Source organism: Lutra lutra, chromosome 4, assembly GCF_902655055.1.
Source record: "Lutra lutra chromosome 4, mLutLut1.2, whole genome shotgun sequence".
Taxonomy (NCBI): domain Eukaryota; kingdom Metazoa; phylum Chordata; class Mammalia; order Carnivora; family Mustelidae; genus Lutra; species Lutra lutra.
The window spans coordinates 182,575,300-182,602,057 of NC_062281.1; the positions used below are offsets into that span (position 1 = coordinate 182,575,300).

Here is a 26,758-nt window from a genome sequence, read left to right on the forward strand (position 1 = left end):
TGCTGGGAACTGGTGCTGTCCATTAAAAGCCCGCCTGCTCAGCACTTGAGATGTATCTAATGCGACCGAGGAGCTGAATTTTCAGTTTTATTTAGTTTTTGTTCTTTCAAATGTAAATAGCTGCTTGTGGTGATCATATTGGAAACTGCAGCTCTAGAGAGTGACAAAGTGTAGATCATGCTTATTTTGTAAGGTCCCTAAAAGGCATTTGGATTTTATTTGACATGCAGGAGCCATTGAAGGATTTCAGGTATGGATATATCATGATATAGATTTAAATTATAAAAATACTTTGATATTTATGGTATTAGTGGATGGATTGGAATTTGCAGTTTACATGGGGAGCAGTGGTTATACGTGGCTAGCGGGCTCTGGAACCCTGCAGATTGAATTCAGATACGGGCGCTTTCACATAGCAGTTGTTTGTGTCCTTGAGCACATTGCTTAACTCGTTTGTACCTCAGTTTCCTTTCTCATTGATAAAATGGAGATAGTTATTATATTCATCTCCAAAGGTCATTATGAAGGTTAAATGAGACATTCATTTAAAGCTGATTAAACCTGATACGTCATCATCAGTCAGGTATTTAGCTGCAGCTGCGTCCCCTGTCACCACGCTGGTTTTACCACGGTTATAACAAGAACCAGGGAGTACTGACTGCTCTTACCATCCCTTTGAAAGGACATCTGAACAACCTTAATGTAGTGTTAGAGAAACTGCTTATGTATTCCATAAGCAGTTTATTATTATTATTATTAATAATAATGTGGCTTTTAAAACTTCAGTATCACACAAGATAATCTTTGGAATGTCTAAATTTATTAAAATAGTAAAGTAAGCTCTTTTCTTTAATAAACTAATGTACATTTTAGAAAACTAAGAAAATTAGGGGATAAAATGCTTGTAGTCTCATTACATGTGTTAAATACTGTTAACTCTTTTTATTTCCTCCTTTTGATCAATAACTGCCATACTGTTGGACATACTGCTTTATTTTTAATAATACAAATTTTTTTGGCTGAGATAATCGAATTTCAACAGTGTTGCTAAGAATTATTGTAATTATAGATTGTCACCTAATTTTTATAAATTGGTTTTTAAAAAAGTAACAAAAATTGGCACTATAGAAATGTAGTCAGTTGAGCTAAAGCATGTATTACTTTTATTTCCATGTAGAAGGTTTTTTTTTTTATTGAAATGTAATTGACATATAGCATTGTAAATTTAAGGCATATAGCCTGTTGATTTGATATACTTTTATACTGCAATATGATTATCAGCATTACCTTAGCTAACACCTCCATCATGTCACATAATTATCATTCTTTTCTGTGGTGAGAACATTTAAGGTCTGGTCTTTTAACAACTTGCAAGTATGTAATATTTTTAACTATTATCACCGTCCTCTACATTAGATCCCAGAATCTTTGTTCAGCATTTCCCCAGTTCAACTCCAGCTCCTGGTAATCAACATTCTATTCTTTGTGTCTATGAGTTTGTTTTATATTCCATATAAAAGTATTGTCATAAAGTATTGGTCTGTTGGGACGCCTGGGTGACTCAGTTGGTTAAGCCGCTGCCTTCGGTTCAGGTCATGATCCCAGGGTCCTGGGATCGAGTCCCGCATCTGGCTCCTTGCTCAGTGGGGAGCCTGCTTCTCTCTCTGCATCTGCCTGCCGCTCTGCCTGCTTGTGTTCTCCCTCTCTCTCTCTCTGACAAATAAATAAATAAATAAATAAATAAATAAAATCTTTAAAAAAAAAAAGTATTGGTCTGTCGTGTGACTTCTCTCACTTAGCATGATGCCCTCAAGATCGATCCATGTTGTCTCAGATGGCAGATTTCCTCTTTTTATGGCTGAGTGAAAAATGAGAGTGTGTACGTACACCACATCTTTATCCATTCATCTGATGCTGAAGTCGTTTCCATATCTTGCCTGTTGTGAATAGTGCTGCAATAAACATGGAGTGCACTTACTTTTTTTTCAAGAGGGAGGGAAGGGAAAGGGTACAGGGAGAGAAGAAAGAGACTCATGCAGGCTCTGCACCCAGTGTGGAGCTCCATAAGGGGCTCATCTCACGACCCCAAGATCATGACCTGAGCTGGAATCCAGAGTTGGATGTTTAACCGACTGAGCCACCAGGCACCCCAGAGCTCACGTAACCTTTCTGATATCTTTTTTTCATTTCCTTTGGATATATACCCAGATGTGGCATTGCTGAATCAAAGAGTCCTGCTGAATGTAAGCCTTGTATTAATTTAAAAAAAAATAATGTTTCAAAAAAAAAAATAATGTTTCCGTGCAACATGTGGCTCAAACTCACGATCAAGAATCAGATGTTCGGGACGCCTGGGTGGCTCAGTTGGTTGGACGACTGCCTTCGGCTCAGGTCATGATCCCCGGGTCCCGGGATCGAGTCCCACATCGGGCTCCCAGCTCCATGGGGAGTCTGCTTCTCCCTCTGACCTTCTCCTCGCTCATGCTCTCTCTCACTGTCTCTCTCTCAAATAAATAAATAAAATCTTTAAAAAAAAAAAAAAAAAGAATCAGATGTTCTGGGGTGCCTGGGTGGTTCAGTTGTTAAGCATCTGCCTTCAGCTCAGGTCATGATCTCAGGGTCCTGTGATTGAGCCCCGAATCTGGCTCCCTGCTCAGCAGGAAGCATGCTTCTCCCTCTCCCACTCCCCCTGCTTGTGTTCCCTCTCTTGCTGTGTCTTCTATCAAATAAATAAAATCTTAAAAAAAAAAAAAAAAAAAGAATCAGATGTTCTACTGACTGAGCCAGCTAGGCACTCCAAGCTTTGTATTATTTTGAGAGATCACCTTCGATTGAATTTTACAAAAATTTATAAGATATTTAGGATTGAGTATATTTCATCATTTCCTTAATTCTTCCTGGACTAATATCTTTAGAATGTTCGAAAGCTCATTCTTAGGATTCCTGGGTGGCTTAGGTGGTTGGTCTGACTTCAGCTCAGGTCATGATCTTGGGGTCCTGGGATCCAGCCACTGTTGAGCCCTGTGCTTAGCAGGGAGTCTGTTTGTCCCTCTCCCTCTACTCCCCCTGCTTGTGCTCACTGTCATTTTTTCTCAAATAAATATAATCCTTTTTATTTTTTAAAGATTCTTTACTATCACCAATAACATCACTCTTTTTTAGATAAATCTCATAGTCAGCCTCATGAAATGCTGAAATACTGATGCTGCTGCTGCTGAATTTTGTTATTAAAAATATGCTTGTTAATTAGGTCCAGTCTTTTTTCTATATTGACTTTCTTTGTAAACATGGAGTAGTTTTATTTATCTGTTACAAAATTTAAAATATGCTTGAAGTTTCTTTTCTGTAGCATTATAAATACATATGAAAAACTGGCCCGTTGGAGCTTGCTATCAAGGGTTAAATATTGAAAAAGTGGCAGAGTACAAAGAATAATTGAGGTAAACCTAGGTTAGTGAATGTTTGTTGAGTGATAACTGTTCAAGATTTTGCATCAGACAGTATGGGAAAATGATGGTGGATACTGTGATTCTTGTCTTAAAGAGTTCTTATTTTACCAGGCAAGATAGTAATACATTGTTTTAAGTACATATTAGAAAATGAGGGCACATTAATAACTATGTAACTTAGGACAAGTGTATATAATTAAAATAGTAAGTAACTTTATTGGTAGAGTTATCATGGGTTCTCATTAGGCAGAATTACTTGGAGAAGTGGAGCATATAACTATTCATGAGAGAAATAAGAGGGCTAGATGGATTTTCAGCCATCAAGTGCAGATGGGCAGGTTTGGACTCTATTTTAGTGGAGTAGGGATAAGTGAACATATTCCAGTGAAGTCCACTACAACACTCAACATTTTTAGGATCAGGACTCTTGATCATTTTGATGAAAGCTAAGGATCTACTTTGCAGAACAGTAAACATATAAACATATATATTTTTACTGCAGTTTAAAAAGAGAGTCCCAGGATCCTTTGAATGTAGCAAAAGGACCCTCACAAGATTCCTTGCTCTAGTCTAGATTGTGTTTCCTTTGCAAGGATGCTCTGTTGAACTCTGGTGCTGATTCTTAGTATAGGGAAGTAGCCTAGTTATTACTTTATACATTGTACGTTAAATGGCCCTGCCTTATTAAGATTTTACCTACCCTCCATCTTGAAGTACCTGTTTTTAGCTTTTATATATGTGGACCTTATTTATATCCTGGTTTTTAAAAATTCTAGGTCTATTTTTCTTCCTGTCTTGGTATCTGCTGAGTAATGACATTTATGAAAATTAGGATTTCTTATTAATATTTAATGTAGGGGGCACCTGGGTGGCTCAGTTGTTAAGCTTCTGCCTTCGGCTCGGGTCATGATCCCAGAGTCCTGGGTTTGAGCCCTGCATCAGGCTCCCAGCTCAGCAGGAAGCCTGCTTCTCCCTCTTCCACTCCCCCTGCTTGTGTTCCCTCTCTCGCTGTGTCTCTCTCTGCCAAATAAATAAAATCTTAAAAAAAAAAACCCAAATATATATAAAATGTAGATATGCTCATTAAATGTTAAATCACATACCTAATGAAAATATTACTTAATATGTATTTACCTCATTTTCTCCTTCAAAAGAATGATTAACCTTAAAGATATAAAAGTTGTTCTGTTGTTAAATGTCAGTTATTGCTTTTGACTTTCTCAGATAAAAAAATCATAGAAACAATTCACAAGACCTTTAATGTCAAAGAACTTTGAAAATGTTTCATTAAACTCGGATATTCCCTTCAGGTTCATTTATAAAGTATTATATGTACCATTGTTAAAAACAAAACAGCTGATAGGGTTCAATTTAAAATGAGTCCTAAGAAATTGGACTGTCATAAGTAATTGTATGGTAAATGGAGTTGTAATTATTTCAAGGGAAAAAAAAAGGAAAAAAACCCCATAGATTTATTATCACTGTGAAGTTGGTGGCATGAATAGCAAGGTCATTTTTTCTGCAAGCTTTGATAGACGTTTAACTTTCACCTCATGCAGTTTCCCTTTTTATCTTTTAAAAGCACATTCTGGCTGTCAGGAATCCTGTAGGCAAGAGATTGTGAAGGATTAGCATCTTTGTTCATTGTGTCATTCTTTGCTTGTTTAATTGCCATATAGCATGCAGAGTGTTCAATAAAAGGGTGTTTAATTTCTTTAACTGTTACACATCCCAGAGAACCTTTGACTGTGTTAGGAATTTTAAGATTTGTAAAATCAGCAGTATATTTTTAGTCTTTATTTGTTCAATTAGCATTTGTTAGTAACTTTTCAGAAAATTCAGAAAAATTAGCAATGTGAAATACTTATTTCAAATCTTTTAAATGATGGATTTATTTGAGAGTGCGTGCACAAATGCAGGAAGGGGCAGAGGGGGAGCATCTCAAGCAGACTTCCCACCCAGGGCAGAGCCTGAGGCAGGGCTGGATCCCACAACCCATGAGATCATGATCTGAGCCGAAACCAAGAGTGGGATGCTCAACCAACTGAGCCATCCAAGCGCCCTTTATTTCAGACTTTTAAAGGCCAATTTAGAGAGTTTTCTCTTGATGAAGACATTTATCGAAAAGAAAAGTAAAGAGGTGTAACAGTGAGATGTATGACTAAAAGATTAGGCTGATTGATAGTCAACTGGGTTGACTGGGAAGCTTTCTGGGAGAGGTCTTGATGCCAGAGTCTTTCTGAATATTGGCCATTTTATCATAAATACTAAGTATTCTCCAAAAGAAGATAATAAATGACATCACAGGAAAAGGGTTTGAGAGAAGCTGACATTCTTCATGCTTATGTTTTGGGCTAGGAACTGGGGGAGAACAAGTAATAAGAGAGAGGGTTCATTTATTTTATGTTCTGTGATGATCTTTAACTCATCTTTCTCTGTAGGATCATGTATCATATGTCACCCCTGCCTTAGGTCTGTTCCAGAGCAACTTAATACTGATTTTGATAATGTAATTGAATTTATGTTTATATATAATTGAACACCAAGTTCTAAGTGCTAATACCTTGGAATTAAAAACAAATTCACTTACCGTGATTAGTTATATAAATGGTTCATTAGCACCTGAAAGATCAGCAAAAAGAAAGCAAACCAGAATTTAAAAGAAATTAAGTTGTAAAATGAAAAATAACTAGTACCACTGCAGTTGTTAAATCTATACAGTAATCTCCCAACTGACATGCAGACTTGTCCAGGGTGGAAAACTAAGAGTTACTGGTTTTTATGTGTGAAGTTCGTTTTACTAAATGGTTGGATTATCTCTTCATAGAATAAATACTCCTTAACCATTCTCTGTAGTTTTTTCCCAAGACAGCTATTCCTAATTTGATTAAGGTTTTACTACTGACTTGGGAAAAGACCTTGGAATCTTTTTTTTTTTTTCCTTTTAATTCCACTGTAGTTAAGATACAGTGTTGTATTAGCTTCAGTTGTACAGTGCAGTGATTCAACAATTCCCTATTCTGCTGCCGTCTTCCCTCTCAAAAGCAGGACCTTGGAATCTTAAGACAGTTTTCGAGGCTACTGTTAGCAATGAAAGAAATAATCCATTTGCTATCCTAGCCTAGTCCCTTTGTGTATATTAAGGCAGCACTGGGCACCTGAGTTGTTTCTGGTATCTGTGAGTTGATACTCTAAATCAATTTTACTGTCAAAAGAGCCAAATTATAAATACTAAGATTTGGTGGAATTAATAATACAGTATTTATACTTAATCATCTGAGTGGCCACTTGTCTGCAGGAATTGTCATAAGTGCTTGTTATATCCTGTCCCTTTCCATAAGTATTATAGGGAGGCAAACAGATGATGAGAATCACTGTGATGATTGATTCTGCTTTGAGTGCAACATGGCAGCGAGGATAACGTGAACCTTGTTTTCTTTGGCTACATTTATTGGCTTAAGTAGGATATCATAGGTCAATCTGGAAACCTTAACAACCAACCAAGTTCCAAAGAGCAGATTTTTGTTCACTATGAAATTGTGTGCCTGCTTAAAAAAAAAAAAAAAAACTCAGAGAAAAGTATAAGAGGGAAAAGAAATGACTTATGTTCTTGCCACAAAAAGGATCATGCCACTCATATGGACATGTTTCTTATAGTTGTTTTATTGTACGCTTAAAAAAAACCTTCTGAAATTAATGTACCCATAATTTCATATTCCTCTTTCTTGCCCTAAAATTATAGGCATCTTCTTGTTAAAAAAGTTTTTCCAAATGTATATTTGAAGGATGTAATATATTTTTTACTGCTATAAATATCATGTTTAAATAATATTTATTTATTTAAGATTTTATTTATTTATTTGACAGAGAGACAGCAGAGAGGGAACATAGCAGGGGGAGTGTGAGAGGAAGAAGCAGGCTTCCCACTGAGCAGGGAGCCCTATGCGGGGCTGGATCCCAGGAGCTTGGGATCATGATTGAATGGAGGACAGATGCTAAACGATTGAGCCACTCAAGCGCCCCTAAATAATATTTAAACAGCTGACTCCTGCCTTAATTTTCTTCTGATGAAATAATGCCAGTTTAGGAAAAAAACAAAATGAAAGTGTGAAGTGAATGAAAGTCCACCATTATCTTATCTCCCAGAGAAATACCTATATAGAGTGAGAATTTTTCTAGATGTTTTATGTTTTTATATGCATATAAAATAGACATAGAAAAATTTACGATGCAGATATAACTTTAAAAACCTTCTGCTTATACTTAATATGTATTGCTTGTAAATTACATTTTTTGTTTTAGCATATCATGCATATCTTATCATGTCATTATAGAATTATACACATAGGGGATGCTTGGGTGGCTCACTTGTTGAGTGTCTTTTGGCTCCGGTCATGATTCCAGGGTCTTGGGATTGAGCCCCGAATCAGGCTCCCGCTCGGCGGGAAGCCTGCTTCTCCCTCTCCCACTTACCTTCTTGTGTTCCCTCTCTCGCTGTGTCTCTGTAAAATAAATAAATAAAATCTTAAGAAAAAAAAAAGAAATATACACATGGAATTATATATCCTCACTCCTATGATATTTTTAGTACCTTAGCTTCTTAATGGCTTGTATCATTAAAAAGAAAACTATATCATGAGATTTTTGGTTGTATTGAGAAGAAAGCAGTTTTATGGGTGAAGATGTTCATAAAAATATTCCTTTTGTACTTTGATTTATAAAACTAATCATCTGTTGATGGGCATTTGGTGATTTTTATATTTTTTAAATAAATAATACTGTGATGAACATTCTTATCCTTGTCTATGGATCTTTATTATCTTGGTGATTTCTTTATGGTAATTCCTTTTTTTAAAGATTTTATTTATTTGAGAGCAAGAGAGCATGTGCAGGGGAACAGCAGAGGAAGAGGGGAAAGCAGAGGCCCTGCTGAGCAGGGAGCCAGATGTGAGGCTCGGTCCCAGGATCCTGAGACATGACCTGGGCTGAAGGCAGATGCTTAACTGACTGACCAGGCATCCCTTTATGATAATTGTTAACAGCTGGTTAACACTTACCCATCTATTTCACGAAAACAGAGAATGCATATGATTTTAAAAAAGCAAATAGTAGGGGTGCCTGGCTGGCAGAGCGTGTAGCTCTTGATCTTGGGGGTTGTGAGTTCAAGCTCCACGTTGGGTGCAGAGATTATTTAAAAATAAAGTCTTTTAAAAAAATAAAAATGCAAATAACATGGGAGGGTTTATAGTGCAAAGAAATAGTCCCCTGCTTACTCTTCACTGTCCAGTCTTTGGCTGAAGGGGCAGTCCTGCTTTTAGCTATTTTCGCATTTAGTTTCTCTGGTATTACCTCTGTATCTCTAAATAAAATAATTTTCTATTAGTGTTTGGTTTGTCATTACCCACTGACTCTTTGCTTTGAGGACTGGTGTGTTTCGGTTCTCTTTTACTACCTCCCTTCTTTCCTCTGTTTACTCTCAGTGTAGTTAGGTCACTGTTTTGGTCCCCTAACAGCTAAGGAGATTTTTAGAGCATACAGTTTGGACACTTGATAGAAATCATATTCTATTCTATTCTGTTCTATTTTATTTGTTTATTTGGAGAGAAAGTGTGAGGGGGGAGGGGCAGAGGGAGAAGGAGAGCGTGGAGCCCAACACAGGGGTTGGTTTCATGACCCTGAGATCATGACCTGAACCAAAGTCAGATACTTAGACCTGACTGAGCCACCCAGGCAACAGTCCTGTTTGCTCATCTGTTGCTTTTTGAACTCTTACTCTTTTTTTGTTTGATTTTTTTTCTCGTTTCACCTTTAAGAGAATTTCTATTGTTAACTCCTGTATTGAGGTAGAATGATAATCTCTGTGGTATCTTTCCCTTGAGATTTGCAGGAGCTCCTAAGTGGCCTCTGAATAAAGTAGACTAAACTTAAGGGAAACCATCTCTGTTTCTAATCCAAATATAGTTTTAGGTATGTTGTCAGTCTTTTCCCTTGGGATTTTCTCCTTTGTACTGTTTGAACCTGACTTATGTAAAAGTACTGAAAATCTGGTTCTCAAACGTAGGGGTGTTCCTTTTGGAACCGATGATCATTTCCTTAAAGAATCTTCCAACAGAGCTTATAGGAATTTATTTCATTATACAGTTAGTCAATTAGTCCCTTTTCCACTAATCAGTGATTCAGTGTTACATTTCCCTTTTATCTTTTTTGACAAGGATTTCATGATTTGCTCATTGTTATGCTCTACTTTTTGCTGATTTGTTTCTGTGACCATATCAGTGAAGAAGATATAGTGAGTTAAAAAGTTTTGTTATGGGGCGCCTGGGTGGCTCAGTGGGTTAAAGCCTCTGCCTTCAACTTGGGTCATGATCCCAGGGTCCTGGGGTTGAGCCCCACATCGGGCTTTCTGCTCAGCGGGGTGCCTGTGTCCCCCCCCCCTCTTTCTGTCTGCCTCTCTCTGCCTACTTATGATCTCTGTCAAATAAATAAATAAAATCTTAAAAAAAAAAAGTTTTGTTACTCCTCTGGTTTATGCAATTTGCCATCCCTCTAGCGTATACAATTCCTTTGTATGCTAACATTGCTAAGAGAAACTGATATAAACCTTGTTTAATTCCAATTGAATATTTTTACATTCTAAAAATAGTCATTGTGCACATGTGTAATACAAATTCATGTACTTCATGTTTACAGATGAACTATATAGCAGGTTAAATTGTGTATTTAAAATGAAATTTATGGGGCGCCTGGTTGGCTGTGTTGATTAAGAGTCCGAATCTTGGTCATGATCTCAGAGTCTGAGGATTGAGTCGGGCATCAGTCGGGCGCTGCATTCTGTGTGGAGTCTGCTTGAGGGTTCTCTCTCTCCCCTGTGTGCAGGGGCACACGCTCTCTCTCTCAAAAATAAATAAATAAATAAATAAATAAATAATTTGTATCTTCTTACAAAAATTTTTATGAACCTAATATTTAATTTATGGGTAGAAATAGAATTTGCTTCCAGTTTTTCTGTATTAAGCATTATATTAGGTACTCCTTAAATTTTCTCTCTAATCTTCAATACATACCTCTTAAGATTTCCTTATTTTATATGGTGGGAAAGTGAAACTTCGAGTTATTTGCCCATGGTAATACACCTGTTAAGTGATAGAGCTGAAACTACGTATGGTTATATTTTCCCCAATGATCTTTTCGGTACCTCAGCTTTTAACATATGAAAGAAGAATGGAAAAAAACCAACATGAATAGTAGTAACTAAGATAGAGATATTGCTAAGTTTGCTGTTGTGTCAGTGAAGCCCATGATCTGAAGTTCAGATTAGGTGAGTAGGAGAAAGTACTTCAAAGTTGGCCACATCTTTTCCTGCAGTCAGACGTGGTTCTTCATAGTTTTCTTGTTGGTGCCTTCAGTTACTGGGATGTATTGCAGGTAGAAAGTACAAGTCATCTCTGAAACTCTTGATTGAAGTTGTTATTTCTCAAATTTTTTTTTTCCCCAAAGAAAAAGATTTTATTTTATTTATTTGTCAGAGAGAACACAAGCAGGGGGAGTGGTAGGCAGAGGGGAGTAGGAAAAGCAAGCTCCCTGGACTCCCCGCCGAACAGGGAGCCTGATGTGGGACTTGATCCCGGGATGACCCAGGCCGAGGGCAGATGCTTAACTGACTGAGTCACCCAGGCATCCCACAGATTTTTTTTTTAGTTGAATCCCGTGTGAAAATCATCTCCTTTCCCACTACCTAGTTTGTTTCCTTAGCTCCAGCTTCTGTCTCTTATCTCTCAACTTTATTGAGATAAAATTCAATATCCTGTAACTCACCCATCTAAAATATGCAGTTCACTGGATTTCATCGTGTTGAGAGTTGCACAGTCATAAATACAGTCAGTACTGGGACATTTTCATTACTCCAAAAAGAAATCCTGTTTCCCTTATTAGCCCATCACCCCCAGCCAGCCCTAGGTAGCCCCTAATCTACTTTCTGTCTCTTACAGATTTGCCTGGACATTTCATGTAAATGGAATCATATAGTATCTTGTCCTTTGTGATGACTTATGTCTCTTAGCATAATGTTTTTATCACTGAATAATATCTGTTGTATGGATCTACCATATTTGTTTTATCTATTGGTAAGTAACTCTAGATGGTTGATATTTGAGTGATTTCCACTTTTCAGCCGGTATGGATAATGCTGCTTTGGACATTTATGTACACTCTTTGTGTCAACATTTAGCTTCTCTCTTCTCATTACAAAATAGAAAAGAAGTGAGATTTTAAAATTTCAGTGGCTCCTCTTTGCTGAAAAGAAGAAATTAAAATATCTTAGTAAGGGTTCTGTAGTTTTTCACAACTTGGCTAAAAACTCAGGCTGTAATAATACCAGTCCCATTTCTCTCTGTTTAACTCTCTCTCTCTCCTCCGCAGACCCTTTCCAAAGATAACCCTTTTCCAGTTTGCAGAACATGTTTTGCCTTCTTACCTCTGAAGCCATTAACTGTCTTTTTGATATCCTGTTTCTAATTCTTGGTCTGAACTGAAGCTTTTTACCTCTCAAGATACAATTCAGGTGTCACCAGACCTTTGCAAAGTTTCAGACCTGGTTACTTCTGGTTTTCAGCAGTACTTTTAATGTACATCAAATAGTAATTATCACAGGATTTGTTTATTTACCTGTGACTTCCTTTCTGTTGGAGCTCCTTTCAGACAAGAAGTATTTTATCTCTATAGCTTAATACAGACCTTGATGGAGCATTGAAGCTTACAGTTGACTTAAGAGAGAGGATGGGGTGCCTGGTGGCTCAGTTGGTTAAGTGACTGCCTTCGGCTCAGATCATGATCCTAGAGTCCCAGGATCGAGTCCTGCATCAGGCTCCATGCTCAGCAGGAAGTCTGCTTTTCCCTGTGACGTTCCCCCTCTTGTGCTCTCTCTCTCTCTCTCTCTCTCATTCTCTCTCATTCTCTCCTTCTCAAATAAAGAAATAAAATCTTTTAAAAAAAAGGATTTAAAATTAGGGATTGTATCAGATTGGTTTGTATTATCTCTGCGTGGCATTTTTTCTGTTTTTTATATTCTGTTTCAGTATCAGCAGACCCAATATTTTTTAAGAAATTGTTTTCTGTTATACCTCAATTACAAACAATACTGAAGCAACCTAAGGGAAAAAAAATCTGTTGTTATGTCTTCTTTTTCCCTGTGGTCCTATGTCCTTATTGATCCTAGGACTGCTGAAATTGGCTTAGTAACCTCTGTAATTCTGAGATTCTGAACTTTTTTTTTTTTTTTAAAGATTTCATTTATTTATTTGACAGAGATCTACAAGTAGGAGAAGAGGCAGGGAGAGATAGGAGGAAGTAGGCTCCCCGCTGAGCAGAGAGCCCGATGCGGGGCTCCATCCCAGGACCCTGGGATCACGACCCAAGCCGAAGGTAGAGGCTTTAACCCACTGAGCCACCCAGGCGCCCCGAGATTCCGAACTTTTTAAAAAAAGATTTTATTTATTGATTTTGAGAGAAAGAGAGCAAGAAAGAACACGAGAAGGGGGAGGGTTCAAGGGGAGGGAGAAGCAGACTCCCTGCTGAGCAAGGAGCCCATCCCAGGCCTGAGCTGAAGGCAGACGCTTAACCTGCTGACCCTCAGGCATCTCCTGAGACTCTGAATTTTTTAAAATTTTAGTTTAGGATATTACTGATTTACTCTATGATAATCTTGTCTTGCTTTACGACTGAGCCATCCAGGTGCCCCTCTCTTCTTTCTTGTTGGTTAGGTGGGCATTGGTAGTGATAATGTCAGAGAGAATGTGAAAAATGTCATGATATTAAGGAAAGTTTTTTAGTGTCCTGTATGATGCTCCTTTTTGGTTGAGTATGCCTGCTTTTATGTGTTTCCTAGTCTCTCTAATAAATATCTGTAAATAGTGGGAAACAAATGGTCTGAAGGAAACACTAGTATGATATGAAAAACTAAGAGGGAAAACAATTTACCCATCCAGCTGCTATCGGGTCATAGTATTGAAAGTAACCAAATAAGGAAAGCTTTTGCAATCTTTCCAGTCTTTCCCAAATTGAACCTGGTTATTTCTATATGGGAGCTGAAGCTCTTGGAATGTTTTCAGATGACTTCACTTAATGAACTTTATCAAAGTTAAAAAAAAAAAGTAATGACTTTATGGTTTACCTTTATATTTTCAAAAGATCCTTTAATTTATATTGGTCAGCAATCACCAAATATCGATTTTTTTAGGAAAATTTTTTAAGGTAGAAGTCTTGAATGAAAATTAACTAGTGAGCTGAAGTTTTCACAGAGTCACAGTTTTAGAGGTTCTCTCTCTTGTGCCAAAATTTTTTTAATATATACTTTCTACTCTGTAACGACATATTATAACTTATATTAATGTGACTAATATTTTATTCCAGCTACTGGGTAGTTTGCCTGTTTTTGCCTTTAGTCCTTTTTAGGAAGTAGAAGGTATTAAAATGTGCATGCATAAAAGTGCAGAAAATTAAAAGACTTAAACAAATCATTTTAGGCAGAAATTGTGTATCACCTCCCAGGTACAAAAAATTAAATAGTGTATGGTCTTTCCTGTTAACAACTCCCTCTCTTCTCAAAGTAATGTATCTGCTTTTAAAAAAAAAAGTCCCTGCTTTTATTGACAGTTTGTCATCCATGTATTTCTAAACTAATTTAGTCAAATGCTTTCTTCTTTGGAACGTCTCGGGAATCATACCGTGTATATTCTTTATGGTTTATGAGAGTCATTCAGGTTGTAGTGTGTTGCTGTAGTTTTTCGCTGAATTTCTGTACAGGAAGATCTTGCATTATCGCTCCATCCTCCTGTTAATGAACAGGTATATTATTTCTAGTTCTTGCTTTCTAAGAGCAATACAACTATGAACATTTTTGTACATGTGCCTTGTTGCACATTTTCCTGTTTCTCACAGATGTATAGCTAGGAATGGAGTATGCCTACTTTCATAGTTAGTAGCTAGTACCACATTCTTTTCCAAAGTGGTTGTACAAATTTATATTCCCACCAGCAAATGAGTGAGAATTCTAGAAGCTGCCTGTTGTTGCCAAGGCAAAAATATAACATCTTTCTTCTTCTTCTTCTTCTTTTTTTTTTTTTTTAAAGATTTTGTTTATTTATTTGTCAGAGAGAGACACATTGAGAGAGGGAACACAAGCAAGGGGGTAGAAGAGGGAGAAGCAGGCCTCCCGCTGAGCAGAGAGCCCAATGCGATATGGGGCTCGATCCTAGGATGCCGGGATCATAACCCGAGCCGAAGGCAGCTGCTTAACGACCGAGCCACCCAGGCACCCAAAAAATATAGTATCTTTAAAAAATGCAAAAGTTTATTGGGCATATTATCTTTTAAACTTTAATGCAATGCACCAGTGTACTTCATGAAATTGTTGATTAATTTTGCTTTGGATTAATATTACATGAAAGACAGTAATCTTTTTTGCTTTGGAATTGGTTAAGCATTGTCATAATCAGCTATTTTATACCTCTTCCCTGCCTCCATAATTGAGATGGTAGTAATATGTGTGAAATAATGTTTTTTTCCTTCTACGAAAACTTTTTTCCTCTACCTTTGAAGTACATGAATTTTAACAGTATGATCTGAGATGGAATAATTTAGCCAGGAGGAAGAAACTCCAGTCAGGTATTAAAAGTTTTAATAATCATTTATTTAGGAATATTTTGAAAGAGGTATTCAAACTTGTGTGTAACCTTGATTTTTGTTCCCAACAACTTCATTAGTCCTGTGCCATTTTCTTGGGTTAGGCTTGTGTTAACTACTTACTTTTTTTTTTTTTAAGATTTTATTTATTTATTTGACAGAGAGAGAGAGAGAGAGACCACAAGTAGGCAGAGAGGCAGGCAGAGAGAGACTGGGGGAAGCAGGCTCCCTGCCTAGCAGAGAGCCGACGTGGGGCTCGATCCCAGGACTCTGAGATCATGACCTGAACTGAAGGCAGAGGCTTAACCCACTGAGCAACCCAGGCGCCCCACTACTTACATTTTGTATAACTTCTAATTGAAGGTGGTAAACCCTTTTTCCCTGGCAAAGATATTAAGCTCTATAATACACTAAAAGCAAACGTATAGTGTGTTGTGCAGTGTGACACTTGTAATAGGGAATAGGGGTCTTTTTGCATTAAGCAGAGCACAATTACAGGTCAAAGATTTATTGCATGGAGCAGCTTGTTTCTAGGGAAAAAATGTCTTTTAAAGACTTCTATTTGACAGTGAGAGAGAGAGAGAGAGAGAGAGAGCGCGCGTGCCCAAGCACCAGGAGCAGTTGGCAGAGGGAGAGGGAGAAGCAGGCCCTTGCTAAGCAGGGAGTCTGATGCAGAGCTCTATCCCAGAACCCCAGGATCATGACCTGAGCTGATGGCAGATAAATTAACCGACTGAGCCACTGAGGTGCCCCTAGGAAAAATTTAGAATGATATGATTTTTGTGATTCTCCTACTTTTTTTTTTTTTTATTGAAAGTTTCTCTCAGAAGCAAATCATTGAAGGGAGCAGCATTGGTTTCATCTTTTTTCTGATGGGGAGTGGGGGTAATTTGCCATCTTCCAAAATTCAGTCACGTGTCCTTTTTATTACTTCCTTGTAGATAATGCCTGCCTATATGTGAACATTTTTATTTCCTTCAGAGGTTCCTCAGAGGGGGCGCTTTGGCAGGTCATGGGTCTTGGAGGATTTCAGACTGTGGCCAGAGATGGTTCCTGTGCTCTCTGGCCACATGGACTGCCTGGTCACCTGGCCCTGCTCTTTCTGTCCTCTCCTGCCCACAGACCTCAGCTTCCATCCCTGGCAGAGAGATGTCAGCACTGCACACCAGCCGCTACCCTTCTCCTATTATTTGATACAGATTTATTTTCTCTGGCTTGTTTTCATTAGTAGAAACCCCTAATTCTAGGAGGGAGTGCCCTATAGAATATACGATACTGAAGGATTTCTGCAGTTTGGCATAGCCATTTGGGAATGGGAAAGGTTGCACACCACAGGAATATTTGCCTGTGCAGGTTGTTTTTCATTAGTGCTTGTTTAAGGAAATTTTTTTTTAATTTTTTTAAATGATTTTATTTATTTATTTGAGAGAGAGAGAGAGAGAGAGAGAGAGCATGAGAGGAGAGAGAGATCAGCGGGAGAAGCAGACCCCCCGCTGAGCAGGGAGTCTGATGCGGAACTCGATCCCAGGACTCAGGATCATGACCTGAGCCCAAGGCAGTTGCTTAACCAACTGAGCCACCCAGGCGCCCCTGTTTAAGGAAATTTTTAATGTAGTAATAGCACAATACTTTTGGCTTTGGCAAATGCTGTGCTGTATCTCTTTCTCTCAAACATTTGTATTTTTTTTTCCAAACATTTGTATTTTATTGGCTGACCTAATACCCTTAAAAAGTACACTCAATTAGTTTTCAGGCGAAAATGAATGTGGTGAACACTAACCTTTATCTGAAATCATTCATGTGGGTTTTTTTTTCCATCTTCATCAGTATATAGAAGAAACGCTTTACAGTTCTAAAAAGTATATTTTTTCTTTTTTATTCTGATTATTTTACATATTCATTTCTATTGATAACAGCCCACATCTATATATTTTTTATGGCTTTAGTCCACTCGTTTACTATCTTTTCCTGTTACTTGCTATTTCTACCTTTTTTGCTATCATGTGTAGTACTGCTGGATAGATCTTTGAAGTTCCTAATTTTTGAGGTGAGATTATTTCTTTAGAAGATTTGTACCCCAAATTGGAATCACTTTTTGGGTGGTTTTAATGCAGTTGTGACACACTGCTCTGTAGTTTTGGAGACAAGGTAAACTCATTCAGAGTACCTACTTATATTCTGTTTCTTAGATACCTGCCAGTAGGGTCAAGTTTTGTGTGTGTGTGTGTGTGTGTGTGTTTGTTTTTTTGTAAATTTTACTTTTGTTATTAATGACATGTATGAGTACTATGTTTTAATATTTATTCTTTTTTTTAAAGTTTTATTTATTTATTTGACAGAGAGAGACACCGTGAGATAGGGAACATAAGCAGGGGGAATGGAAGAGGGAGAAGCAGGCTTCCTGCTGAGCAGGGACCCCGATGCGGAGCTCAATCCCAGGACCCTGGTTGGGATCATGACCTGAACCGAAGGCAGATGCCCAGTGACTGAGCTACCCAGGCGCCCATATTTTTTTTTTTTTTTAAGGTTTTATTTATTTGTTAGCAAGAGAGCACAAGCAGGGGGAAGGGCAGAAGCAGAGGGAGAAGCAGGCTCCCACTGAACAAGGAGTGTGATGTGGGACTGGATCCCAGGATCCTGGGACCATGACCCAAGCTGAAGGCATATGCTCAAGCCACCCAGGTGTCCCAATATTTATTCTTTTTTTTTTTTTTTTTTAAGATTATTTATTTATTTATTTGACAGAGAGAAATCACAAGTAGGCAGAGAAGCAGGCAGAGAGAGAGAGGAGGAAGCAGGCTCCCTGCTGAGCAGAAAGCCCGATGTGGGGCTCGAACCCAGGACCTGGGATCATGACCTGAGCCGAAGGCAGCGGCTTAACCCACTGAGCCACCCAGGCGCCCCCCAATATTTATTCTTAATAGCAATTTATTTTTTATATTTTCCTATATTATTAATGACATATTATCCTTAGTAAACTTAATCTTTGTTTTATCAGGATGAATTGAAGATTTGACGTAACATGGATTTTATATAGCTAATAACTTACTAGTTTTCACTTTCATTGCATGAATTTCTTTTTTTAATGTTTATATATATCCATTTTGATGTTTTACTTTAGCTATATATTTAAAGTAATTTATTCTAAAACATGTGAAATAAGATACATTTATAAAACCTACTCAAGGAGAAATTTGGTTGCAAGAATTCATTTTTAGTTATTGTTTTTCTAAAGTAGATGTTTAAATGGTAATCCAGTTTTTGTCCTTTGAAAAATTTTTCTGAGGCTTATAAATGCAGTAGCATTTGACAGTAAACCTTGTGTCCATATAAGTGTAATTTAAAAAAAAAATTTTTTTTAATTTATTTGACAGAGAAAGATCACAAGTAGGCAGAGAGGCAGGCCGAGAGAGAGAGAGGAGGAAGCAGGCTCTCCGCTGAGCAGAGAGCCCGATGTGGGACTCGATCCCAGGACCCTGAGATCACGACCTGAGCCGAAGGCAGTGGCTTAACCCACTGAGCCACCCAGGCGCCCCATATAAGGGCGCCTTTTCCAATTCAAAATTGGAAAAGTTTTTAAAGAAAATCATAGAGCTATTCAAAAAACAAGAAAAATTAAATGCAATTACTTTAAGTCTTAAACTTTGGTTAGCATTATTCATACCTCTTTTAGCCTTTAAGCTTTTTGCTTCTAGTTAGTTCTCTGTGAATCCATTTAATTTGACAGTGGGGGCAGGTAGCTGAGCCTGTGGGTATTCAAAGCTGTTTTATTTATTTATTTATTTATTTTTAAAGATTCTATCTATTTATTTGACTGACAGAGATCACAAGTAGGCAGAGAGGCAGGCAGAGAAGCAGGCTCCCTGCCCAGCAGAGGGCCAGATGACACGGGGCCCAATCCCAGGACCCTGGGGTCATGACCCTAGCCAAAGGCAGAGGCTTTAACCCACTGAGCCACCCGGGTACCCCTAAAGCCGTTTTAGATAGACATAGGGACTCTAAAGTTAGGTTACTGGGGAGTAGACTTTCTTCAGAGCTTCTGACTGTGTGAATTCCAGGAAAAGCTGATACCATTTGAAAACCACTTTACTTTCAATCTGGGGAGAGTTTTCAACTGTGAGGGAAATCAGGGAATCTAAGAACTTAGATGGAGAAAATACCTAATCGAATGTTATCATTTCTTTGAATTATGAAGTTAGGCAAAAACTGTCACTAGTTCTTATTTTTTTTTAATGCATAAGTAAAGAACACATATGTTACTATACCACAAATTTACCTTAGTATTTTAATATCTACATTTCAGTATAATTAGTTTGTCATTAGCCTATGTATTTTATGCATTTCAAAATATTCGAGGAGAGTTCTGTAGTTTCCACTAGATTGTAAAAGGTTTCATGGTCTCCCCCCAAAATTTGAGAACCTCACCTTAAGGAGAATAAATTCTTTTATATTTGATGACAATAGTATTACCCCCCATTCATGGGCATTTTCCAAACTCAGTGATAGTCTGGATTAGATTGTGTTAGGGATGAGCTGGCTAGGATTGATTTCTAGGCTTTAGGAAGTGGCCTGGGTAAATTGTTTTCATTTCCATCATAGGTTAATGGACACTTTATTGCCAATAATAAGTGGGAAAATAATTTTTGTTTACTTAAAAACATATGTAATTATTTTTCTATACAAATTAATGACTTTGAACTATATTAGAAAATAAAAATGAGAGGGGCACCTAGGTGGCTCAGTCGTTAAGAGTCTGCCTTCGGCTCAGGTCATGATCCCGGGGTTCTGGGATCGAGCCCCGCGTCGGGCTCCCGGCTTGGTGGGAAGCCTGCTTCTCCCTCTCTCACTCCCCCTGCTTGTGTTCCCTCTCTCGCTGTGTCTCTCTGTCAAATAAATAAATATTTTAACAAAAAAAAAAAAAAAAAAGAAAATAAAAATGAGAAAAAAATACCTGTAATGCTTTCTGTTAAGATATTTGTATATCTTCTTACAGATCTTTTTATTTTTATTATTTATTTATTTTTTCCTTACAGATCTTTTTAATATAATACATATACCTATGAGTATGTATATATGTGTGTGCACTTTATATATACACATATACGTTAGACATAGAATGGAGGCAAAGTTATATGTATAGAAATATACACACATGTGACTATACATGTATATTTAGGTGTACTCTATAAGTTGCCCCATTTTGTTCAGTTTTATTGAGGTATATTTTCATAATATAAAATTCACCTTTTTAGTGTGCAGTTCTGGGAGTCTTGACAAACTCCTAGAGACATGTATTTCCCACTATACTCAAAATACAGAATGGTTACTTCACTCTACAAAACAATGTTGTGCCCCTTCTGTAGTCATCTTCTTTCCCTTGCAATCGTTTATTTCTTTTTTGTTTCTTTTACAAAATGTCACATAAGTGGCATTGTACAGCATGTAATTTACATTTACCTTCTTGCATTTAGCATAATTTTCCTTAAGGTTTTTGGTTTTATTATTTTTCATACAGATTTTATTTATTTATTTGAGAGAGAGTATGAACAGAGGGGAAGGTAGACTGACAAGCAGACTCCAAGCTGAGCAGGGAGCCTGACGCAGGGCTCCATCCCAGGACCCTGAGAGCATGACCTGACCCGAAGGCAGATGCTTAACTGCTGAGCTGTGCATGTGCTCCTAATGTTTTTGGTTTTAGATTATGCTTCAGGAATCTTTTATCAAACTGATGATAATAGTCCTTTTTCCCCTAATCATTCTGTTGCTCCATTTTGAAATTTTAAGTCTTTAGTCGGTCTGACACTTATTTTAGTATGAATTGTGAGATAGAGAATTCAATTTGAAAAATTAACCAGTTCAGCAATATTTATTAAGATTGGGTGACTAGTATAAAGCTCTTACTAAATATTGATTTCCTCACAGGTAACACAAGTAGCAAGACAACCGGGACCCCCGACCCCTTCCCCTTATTCAGCACATGAAATAAGTAAGGGGCATCCAAATCTTGCGGCAACGCCCCCGGGACATGCATCGTCCCCTGGACTCTCTCAAGTAAGAAAAACTTTATTTTTAAAGAAATTTACATATAAAAGTAGTTTTTCTGGTTTTCTGAAGCAAATTTCTGAGAAGTAACATACAACATTATTTGAAGAATAGTTTTTATTTATCTGTTTTGTAATTTTTTAGACATACCTCTCATAATTGTGGCTACTGACAGTTTTATACAGTTATATTTACTGTCATTCAAAATGAACTATCATTGATACTTAGTTTCCCTTTTTTGTTGTTGAGGAAATTAGAGTATGGGTTATAGAGGCCATTTAAAAAACCGCGCAAATCACTTGTTTGCTTTCTAGTGTATAATCTGCTAGTTTTCCTTCTCTCTTTTTGGTGGAGTGGTGGTGGTTATTTTCTATTTAAAAAGAAATGGGTGTTTTTACCTCTTAGAGCAATTGTAGTGGGCTTCTTTGTTGGTTTGGTTTTTGATTTCATAAATAGGTTATTGGACCTTCTTAGGCTTAAAATTATATTGGATCGTTAAAGAATGTGAACTTCATAGTGTATTTCCAATTAACAGGTGCAGGGGACATTGAAACCCTGTTGTAAGAAGTCACCGTGGGTCCCCTTCATTTTAAGCCATTTCCCAAGATACTGATTAGCTTGTACCATTCCACCCTTATATGCTTGTTTGGGCTTTGTTGTGGTTAAGAGCATGCTAGAATTATGAAGTCTCTTACTGGAATGTGGAGAGAGTCAAGCTAACTGACCCATGCTGTTTGAGACTGTCAGTGTTTATACATAACAACTGCACCTTTTAATAATGAAAATTTATTATTTCCAATTGTTGCTTCCATATTTTAGGCTTTTTATTTATTTATTTATTTATTTATTTTTTTTTTTTGACAGAGAGAGAGAGAGAGACAGATCACAAGTAGGCAGAGAGGGAGGCAGAGAGAGGAGGAAGCAGGCTCACTGCTGAGCAGAGAGCCCGATGCGGGGCTCGATCCCAGAACCCTGAGATCATGACCTGAGCCGAAGGCAAAGGCTTAACCCACTGAGCCACCCAGGTGCCCCGATATTTTAGGCTTTTTAGAACTTACGTAATAAGAGATAAAATATTACTTATTCAAAGTAGTGCTAAAAGCTGGTGATTGTGTTACAGGGCTGATTATTGTTTATTTAAAGACTGTAGAACATTTGGAGAAGGAATGTACAACTTTCCAAACCATGATTGATATTTTAAAAAATACATAAATTAATTTGCTCTTAGTTTTATGCTTAAACTTAAACTTTATGCTTATGCTTGGTTTAAATCATTCCTATTTAATTCTGAGTTTTAAAACTAAAATGGCAAAATGAACTCTTAATTGTTTAAAAGGGAGGTTCTTGTGTTGGTTTTCATGGCATGGAGCAGTACCACCCAAGCTATTAATATTGTGTATTAGTCCAATTCTAATCAAGAAGAAAAAACTATGTAGTAATGTAAATAGGGAAAATTTTTAATATAAAAGCTTATTCAGGGGACACCTGTCTGGCTCAGTAGGTAGAGCATGTGACTCTTAACTGGGGGTTGTGGGTTTGAGCCCCATGTTGGGTTATAATAGATTATTTAAAAAAAAAAGATTATTCAGTATAATTGGGGATTGGAGTAATGAAGGATTGGCTTATTAAAGAAAGAGAACTCTGAAGAATATACAAATAGCAACTATAAGGAGCAGATGCTTATCCTGGGGCTGAGACAATACGTAGGTAAGAGCCTACTTCTCCAGGGCTGATACTGGAGAGTGCATGGCTGTGGCTCACCTCATGGTACAGAAGTCATTGTAATACCATATCAGTGGAATATGGTAGAAACCCTTCCTCTGGAACTTGCTGGAAATGTACTTTATTGAGTGTTGGGCAAAGCTGGACCCTCTAGTGCCAGTCTCCTTTAGCAAAGTGCTGCTGCAGTGTGCAGTGGCTAGAGGCTCCTCGTATAGCCTCTGCGTTTACCACAGATACTTCAGATAAGTTTGACTAAGCCAGATTATAGGCCCCACATGGTAGAGTAGCTTGCCTCACAACCTAAACTTGCTGCAGGGACTTCTTTTGTTCTGTTCTTAACTCAAAATTGTAAACCCCCACGGTGACTTTGTAAGTAGGTCGAAGTGTGGCACACTCCAATGTGTAGTGTATGTTCTTAAAATTCCTAGGGGCGCTTGGGTGGCTCAGTGGGTTAAGCCTCTGCCTTCGGCTCAGGTCATGATCTCGGGGTCCTAGGATCGAGTCCCGCATCGGGCTCTCTGCTCAGCAGGGAGCCTGCTTCCTCCTCTCTCTCTGCCTGCCTCTCTCCCTACTTGTGATCTCTGTCAAATAAATAAATAAAATCTTAAAAAAAAAATTCCTAAAAAGGCTACCAAACCTTGTGTCTGTCCCTTTTTTTTTCATGGTAGTTAGTGTTAGGTAAGAGACTCCTCTCCCATCTTGGGCTGAGATCCAGACCTTGTTGAGCAGGGCATGCTGCGTGGCTCACGGAGTGGTAGAGAAGTTGTTGTGGTGACATTCCAGTAGAATTTACTAGAATCCACCCTCTGCAACTTGCCAGGAATGCTGCCCTCTGGGGTGGTGAGGGAAAGCTCTTCACAGGTAGGTTTCTTAGAGGAGGTATTTTGCTGCCTAAGAGGATTCCAGGAGTAGCTCTTAACCAGTGGGGCCAGCTGGCTGCTGCGCATTGCTCTAGCAGCCGTGTACTGAAGGTGTTGTGTGCTCTAGGGCAGCTGAGCCCTGGAGAAGCCAGATTCTGGAAAAGCTGCTCATAATGCAGGAGCTTGATGTGCAAGCCAAATAGGAACCAGGAATCAAAACCCTTTCCTCCTGCACTATTTCTGTAGGGCCCTCTATTGACAAAGCATAACATTGTGTCAGCTGAAATGGAAAAATATTTAAAATATTTAAAAATATTTAAATATTAGGGAACCCAGATCCATTTCGAGTATACAGACAAAAAAGGTAAATTTTGAGCTTAAAAGCAACTGATCAGTGGCACATAAAGGAAATAACTTAATTTTCAGTTTCAAATTCTTACTGTTTCAAGTTATGATTTGACTTAGGCAGTTGGCTCAAAGCACTTAAGTTTTCTGAAAGACCTTGCTGCTTAAAAATGCATAGTTTGCATTTAAAAAAGAAAGTTCTCCCTGCGGTCTCAGCTGCTGAGCCCACAGCTGGCTTTTTTTTTTTTTTTTTTAAAGATTTTATTTATTTATTTATTTGACAGAGAGATCACAAGCAGGCAGAGAGGCAGGCAGAGAGAGAGGAGGAAGCAGGCTCCCTGCTGAGCAGAGAGCCCGATGCGGGGCTCCATCCCAGGACTCTGAGATCATGACCCGAGCCGAAGGCAGCGGCTTAACCCACTGAGCCACCCAGGCGCCCCCACAGCTGGCTTTATGTATGCGATTTTATTAGTTACCTTTAAAAGTCAAGAGTACATGGATCCTAGGAGAACGGTCACCATGTATTATCTGTCTTGCTTTTCTTTGTGGTCTCTTTTGCTACCATATTGCCTATACGATTAAGGAACCCAGTAAATCACACCTGGTCACAGTGTGTCACACCTCTTTCCCTTCCCTTTCAAACAAAGGCTGATTTACAGGGATTCATTTGTTTCTGAGAAATGTCTTAACCTCTGTTGATAGAGTGAGGAATTTTTTCTGAGTGGCATGCTTGGAAAATTGAGGAGTTTTGTGGCAAACTCAAGTCTCCTTAGGTTTCACAGTTAACATATTCTTGGAGCATATGGAAAGCAGAGCCTTCAAATAGAGGAAAAAGGATTACAGGCTTGGGCTCAAACAGGCCTAGCGTCTGGGGCTCAGTCTTTCACTTTCTGGTTACATGATGTTGTGTAAATTATTTAATATTTCTTGAACGTGGTTTTATCATCTGCTATATAGGTGAGAATTTGAATTTGACCATCCTTCAATAAGGTTATTAGGAGGATTATATAAAATCCTGCCTTAGATTAAGATACGCTAAATACGCTCTCTAAGTGGCATTTACTGGTTTCATGGCTGTCAGACTGGTTCTCCTCAGGACTTATGTGTGTGTGGCTGTGTACGTATGTATGTGTGTATGTGTGTCTAACTCATCTAATTTAGCTACATGACTGGTATTACTGTAAAATTCAGAAGTTCTTCCCAAGAGCTTGAGATCTTGTCCAAGTTTTTGCTTTATCCTTTGCAGGATAAAGGAAGAGGCCAGCCTTGTTTATTTTCCTTTAACAGTTAGTGTCATTTATTCTTATGTACAAATCAACTAAAGATAAGAATAAAGACACTCTTGGGCACCTGGGTGGCTCAGTGGGTTAGGCCTCTGCCTTCGACTCAAGTCATGGTCTCAGGGTCCTAGGATCCAGGCCCCATCTGGCTCTCTGCTCAGCAGGGAGCCTGCTTCCCTGTCTCTCTCTGCCTGCCTCTCTGCCTACTTGTGATTTCTCTGTCAGATAAATAAAGAAATAATTCGTAAAAAAAAAAAAAAAAAGAATAAAGACTCTCGTTCAGCCACAATGCCATTTATGATGAGTCTCACCTGCTTCTGTGATCAAGTGTTTTTGTCCCAGGTAGCTACCTGTGTCTGTGACTTAATGTTTGACACTAAATGAATCTATTAGGATTTAAGAGAAAGCAACTAAGTTGAAGAAGAGTAAATTTCATAGCTTTGAAACATAAAAGAAGGAAAATGTAGAAAATTGCTCCCAGTCTGTTTCTTAACTTTTTTTTAAAAAAGATTTTATTTATTTACTTGAGAGAGAGAGAGAGAGGGAGCAAGCAAGCATGAGGTGGGGGAGGGAGAAGCAGAATCCCTGCTGAGCAGAGAGCCTGATGCAGGGCTCCATCCCAGGACCCAGAGATCATGACCTGAGCCGGAGGCAGATATTTAACCATCTGAGCCACCCAGGCGCACCCTCTGTGTCCCCCCCCCCCCCCCCCCACACCTATTTCTTTTCTTTCTTTCTTTCTTTTTTTTTTTTTTGGTTAAGATTTTATTTATTTATTTGACACAGAGAGAGACAGTGAGATAGGGAATACAAGCAGGGGGAGTGGGAGAGGGGGAAGGCCCCCGACGCGACGTGGGGCTCAGCTCCTGGACTCTGGGACCACAACCCCAACCAAAGGCAGACGCTCAACGACTGAGACACCCAGGCCCCCCCGTCTGTTTCTGTTTCATCAATGGCAACCTCTTCATCTACTTCTTTCCCTTCAAGATAGGATTTTACATATGTATGTGTGCATGCTAAATTTTAAGGCTTTATTTGCATTTTCATTGTTATATGACTTCTAAATTTTTCCAGTCCTCTTCTCTCTGGGGGTTTTTTGGGTTTTTTTTGTTTTGTTTTGTTTTGTTTTTTTTTGAGAGTGGAGGAGGGGAGGGAGAGCAAGAATCTTAAGGAGCTTCTTCATCCTCTTTCTCATGACCCTGAGATCATGACCTGAGCTGAAATCCAGAGTCAGAGGCTTAACCAACCGAGCCACCCAGGGGCCCCCTCTGGTGGTTTTGTTTAATCAGAGTGAGAAACTTTGGAGTTATTAGTCTAGAAGAGATTAATAGTTCAAAGGATATTTTCGAACTACAGGGAATTTGAGAGACACAGAGTCTTT

At 38.3% G+C, this 26,758-nt stretch overlaps 1 protein-coding gene across 19 annotated transcripts in view; it reads left to right on the plus strand.

The window, feature by feature from the left end:
* Positions 1 to 26,758, plus strand: part of EIF4G3 (eukaryotic translation initiation factor 4 gamma 3) — a 343,477-nt gene that overhangs the window by 104,957 nt on the left and 211,762 nt on the right. For 16 of the 19 annotated variants that reach the window (XM_047728162.1, XM_047728168.1, XM_047728169.1 and 13 more), the window contains exon 3: positions 21,051 to 21,179. The exons of the other annotated variants lie outside the window; for them this stretch is intronic. In XM_047728162.1, the coding sequence (XP_047584118.1) occupies positions 21,051 to 21,179 (129 nt within the window). The remainder of the gene's footprint in view (positions 1 to 21,050; positions 21,180 to 26,758) is intronic. 19 annotated transcript variants of the gene reach the window in all.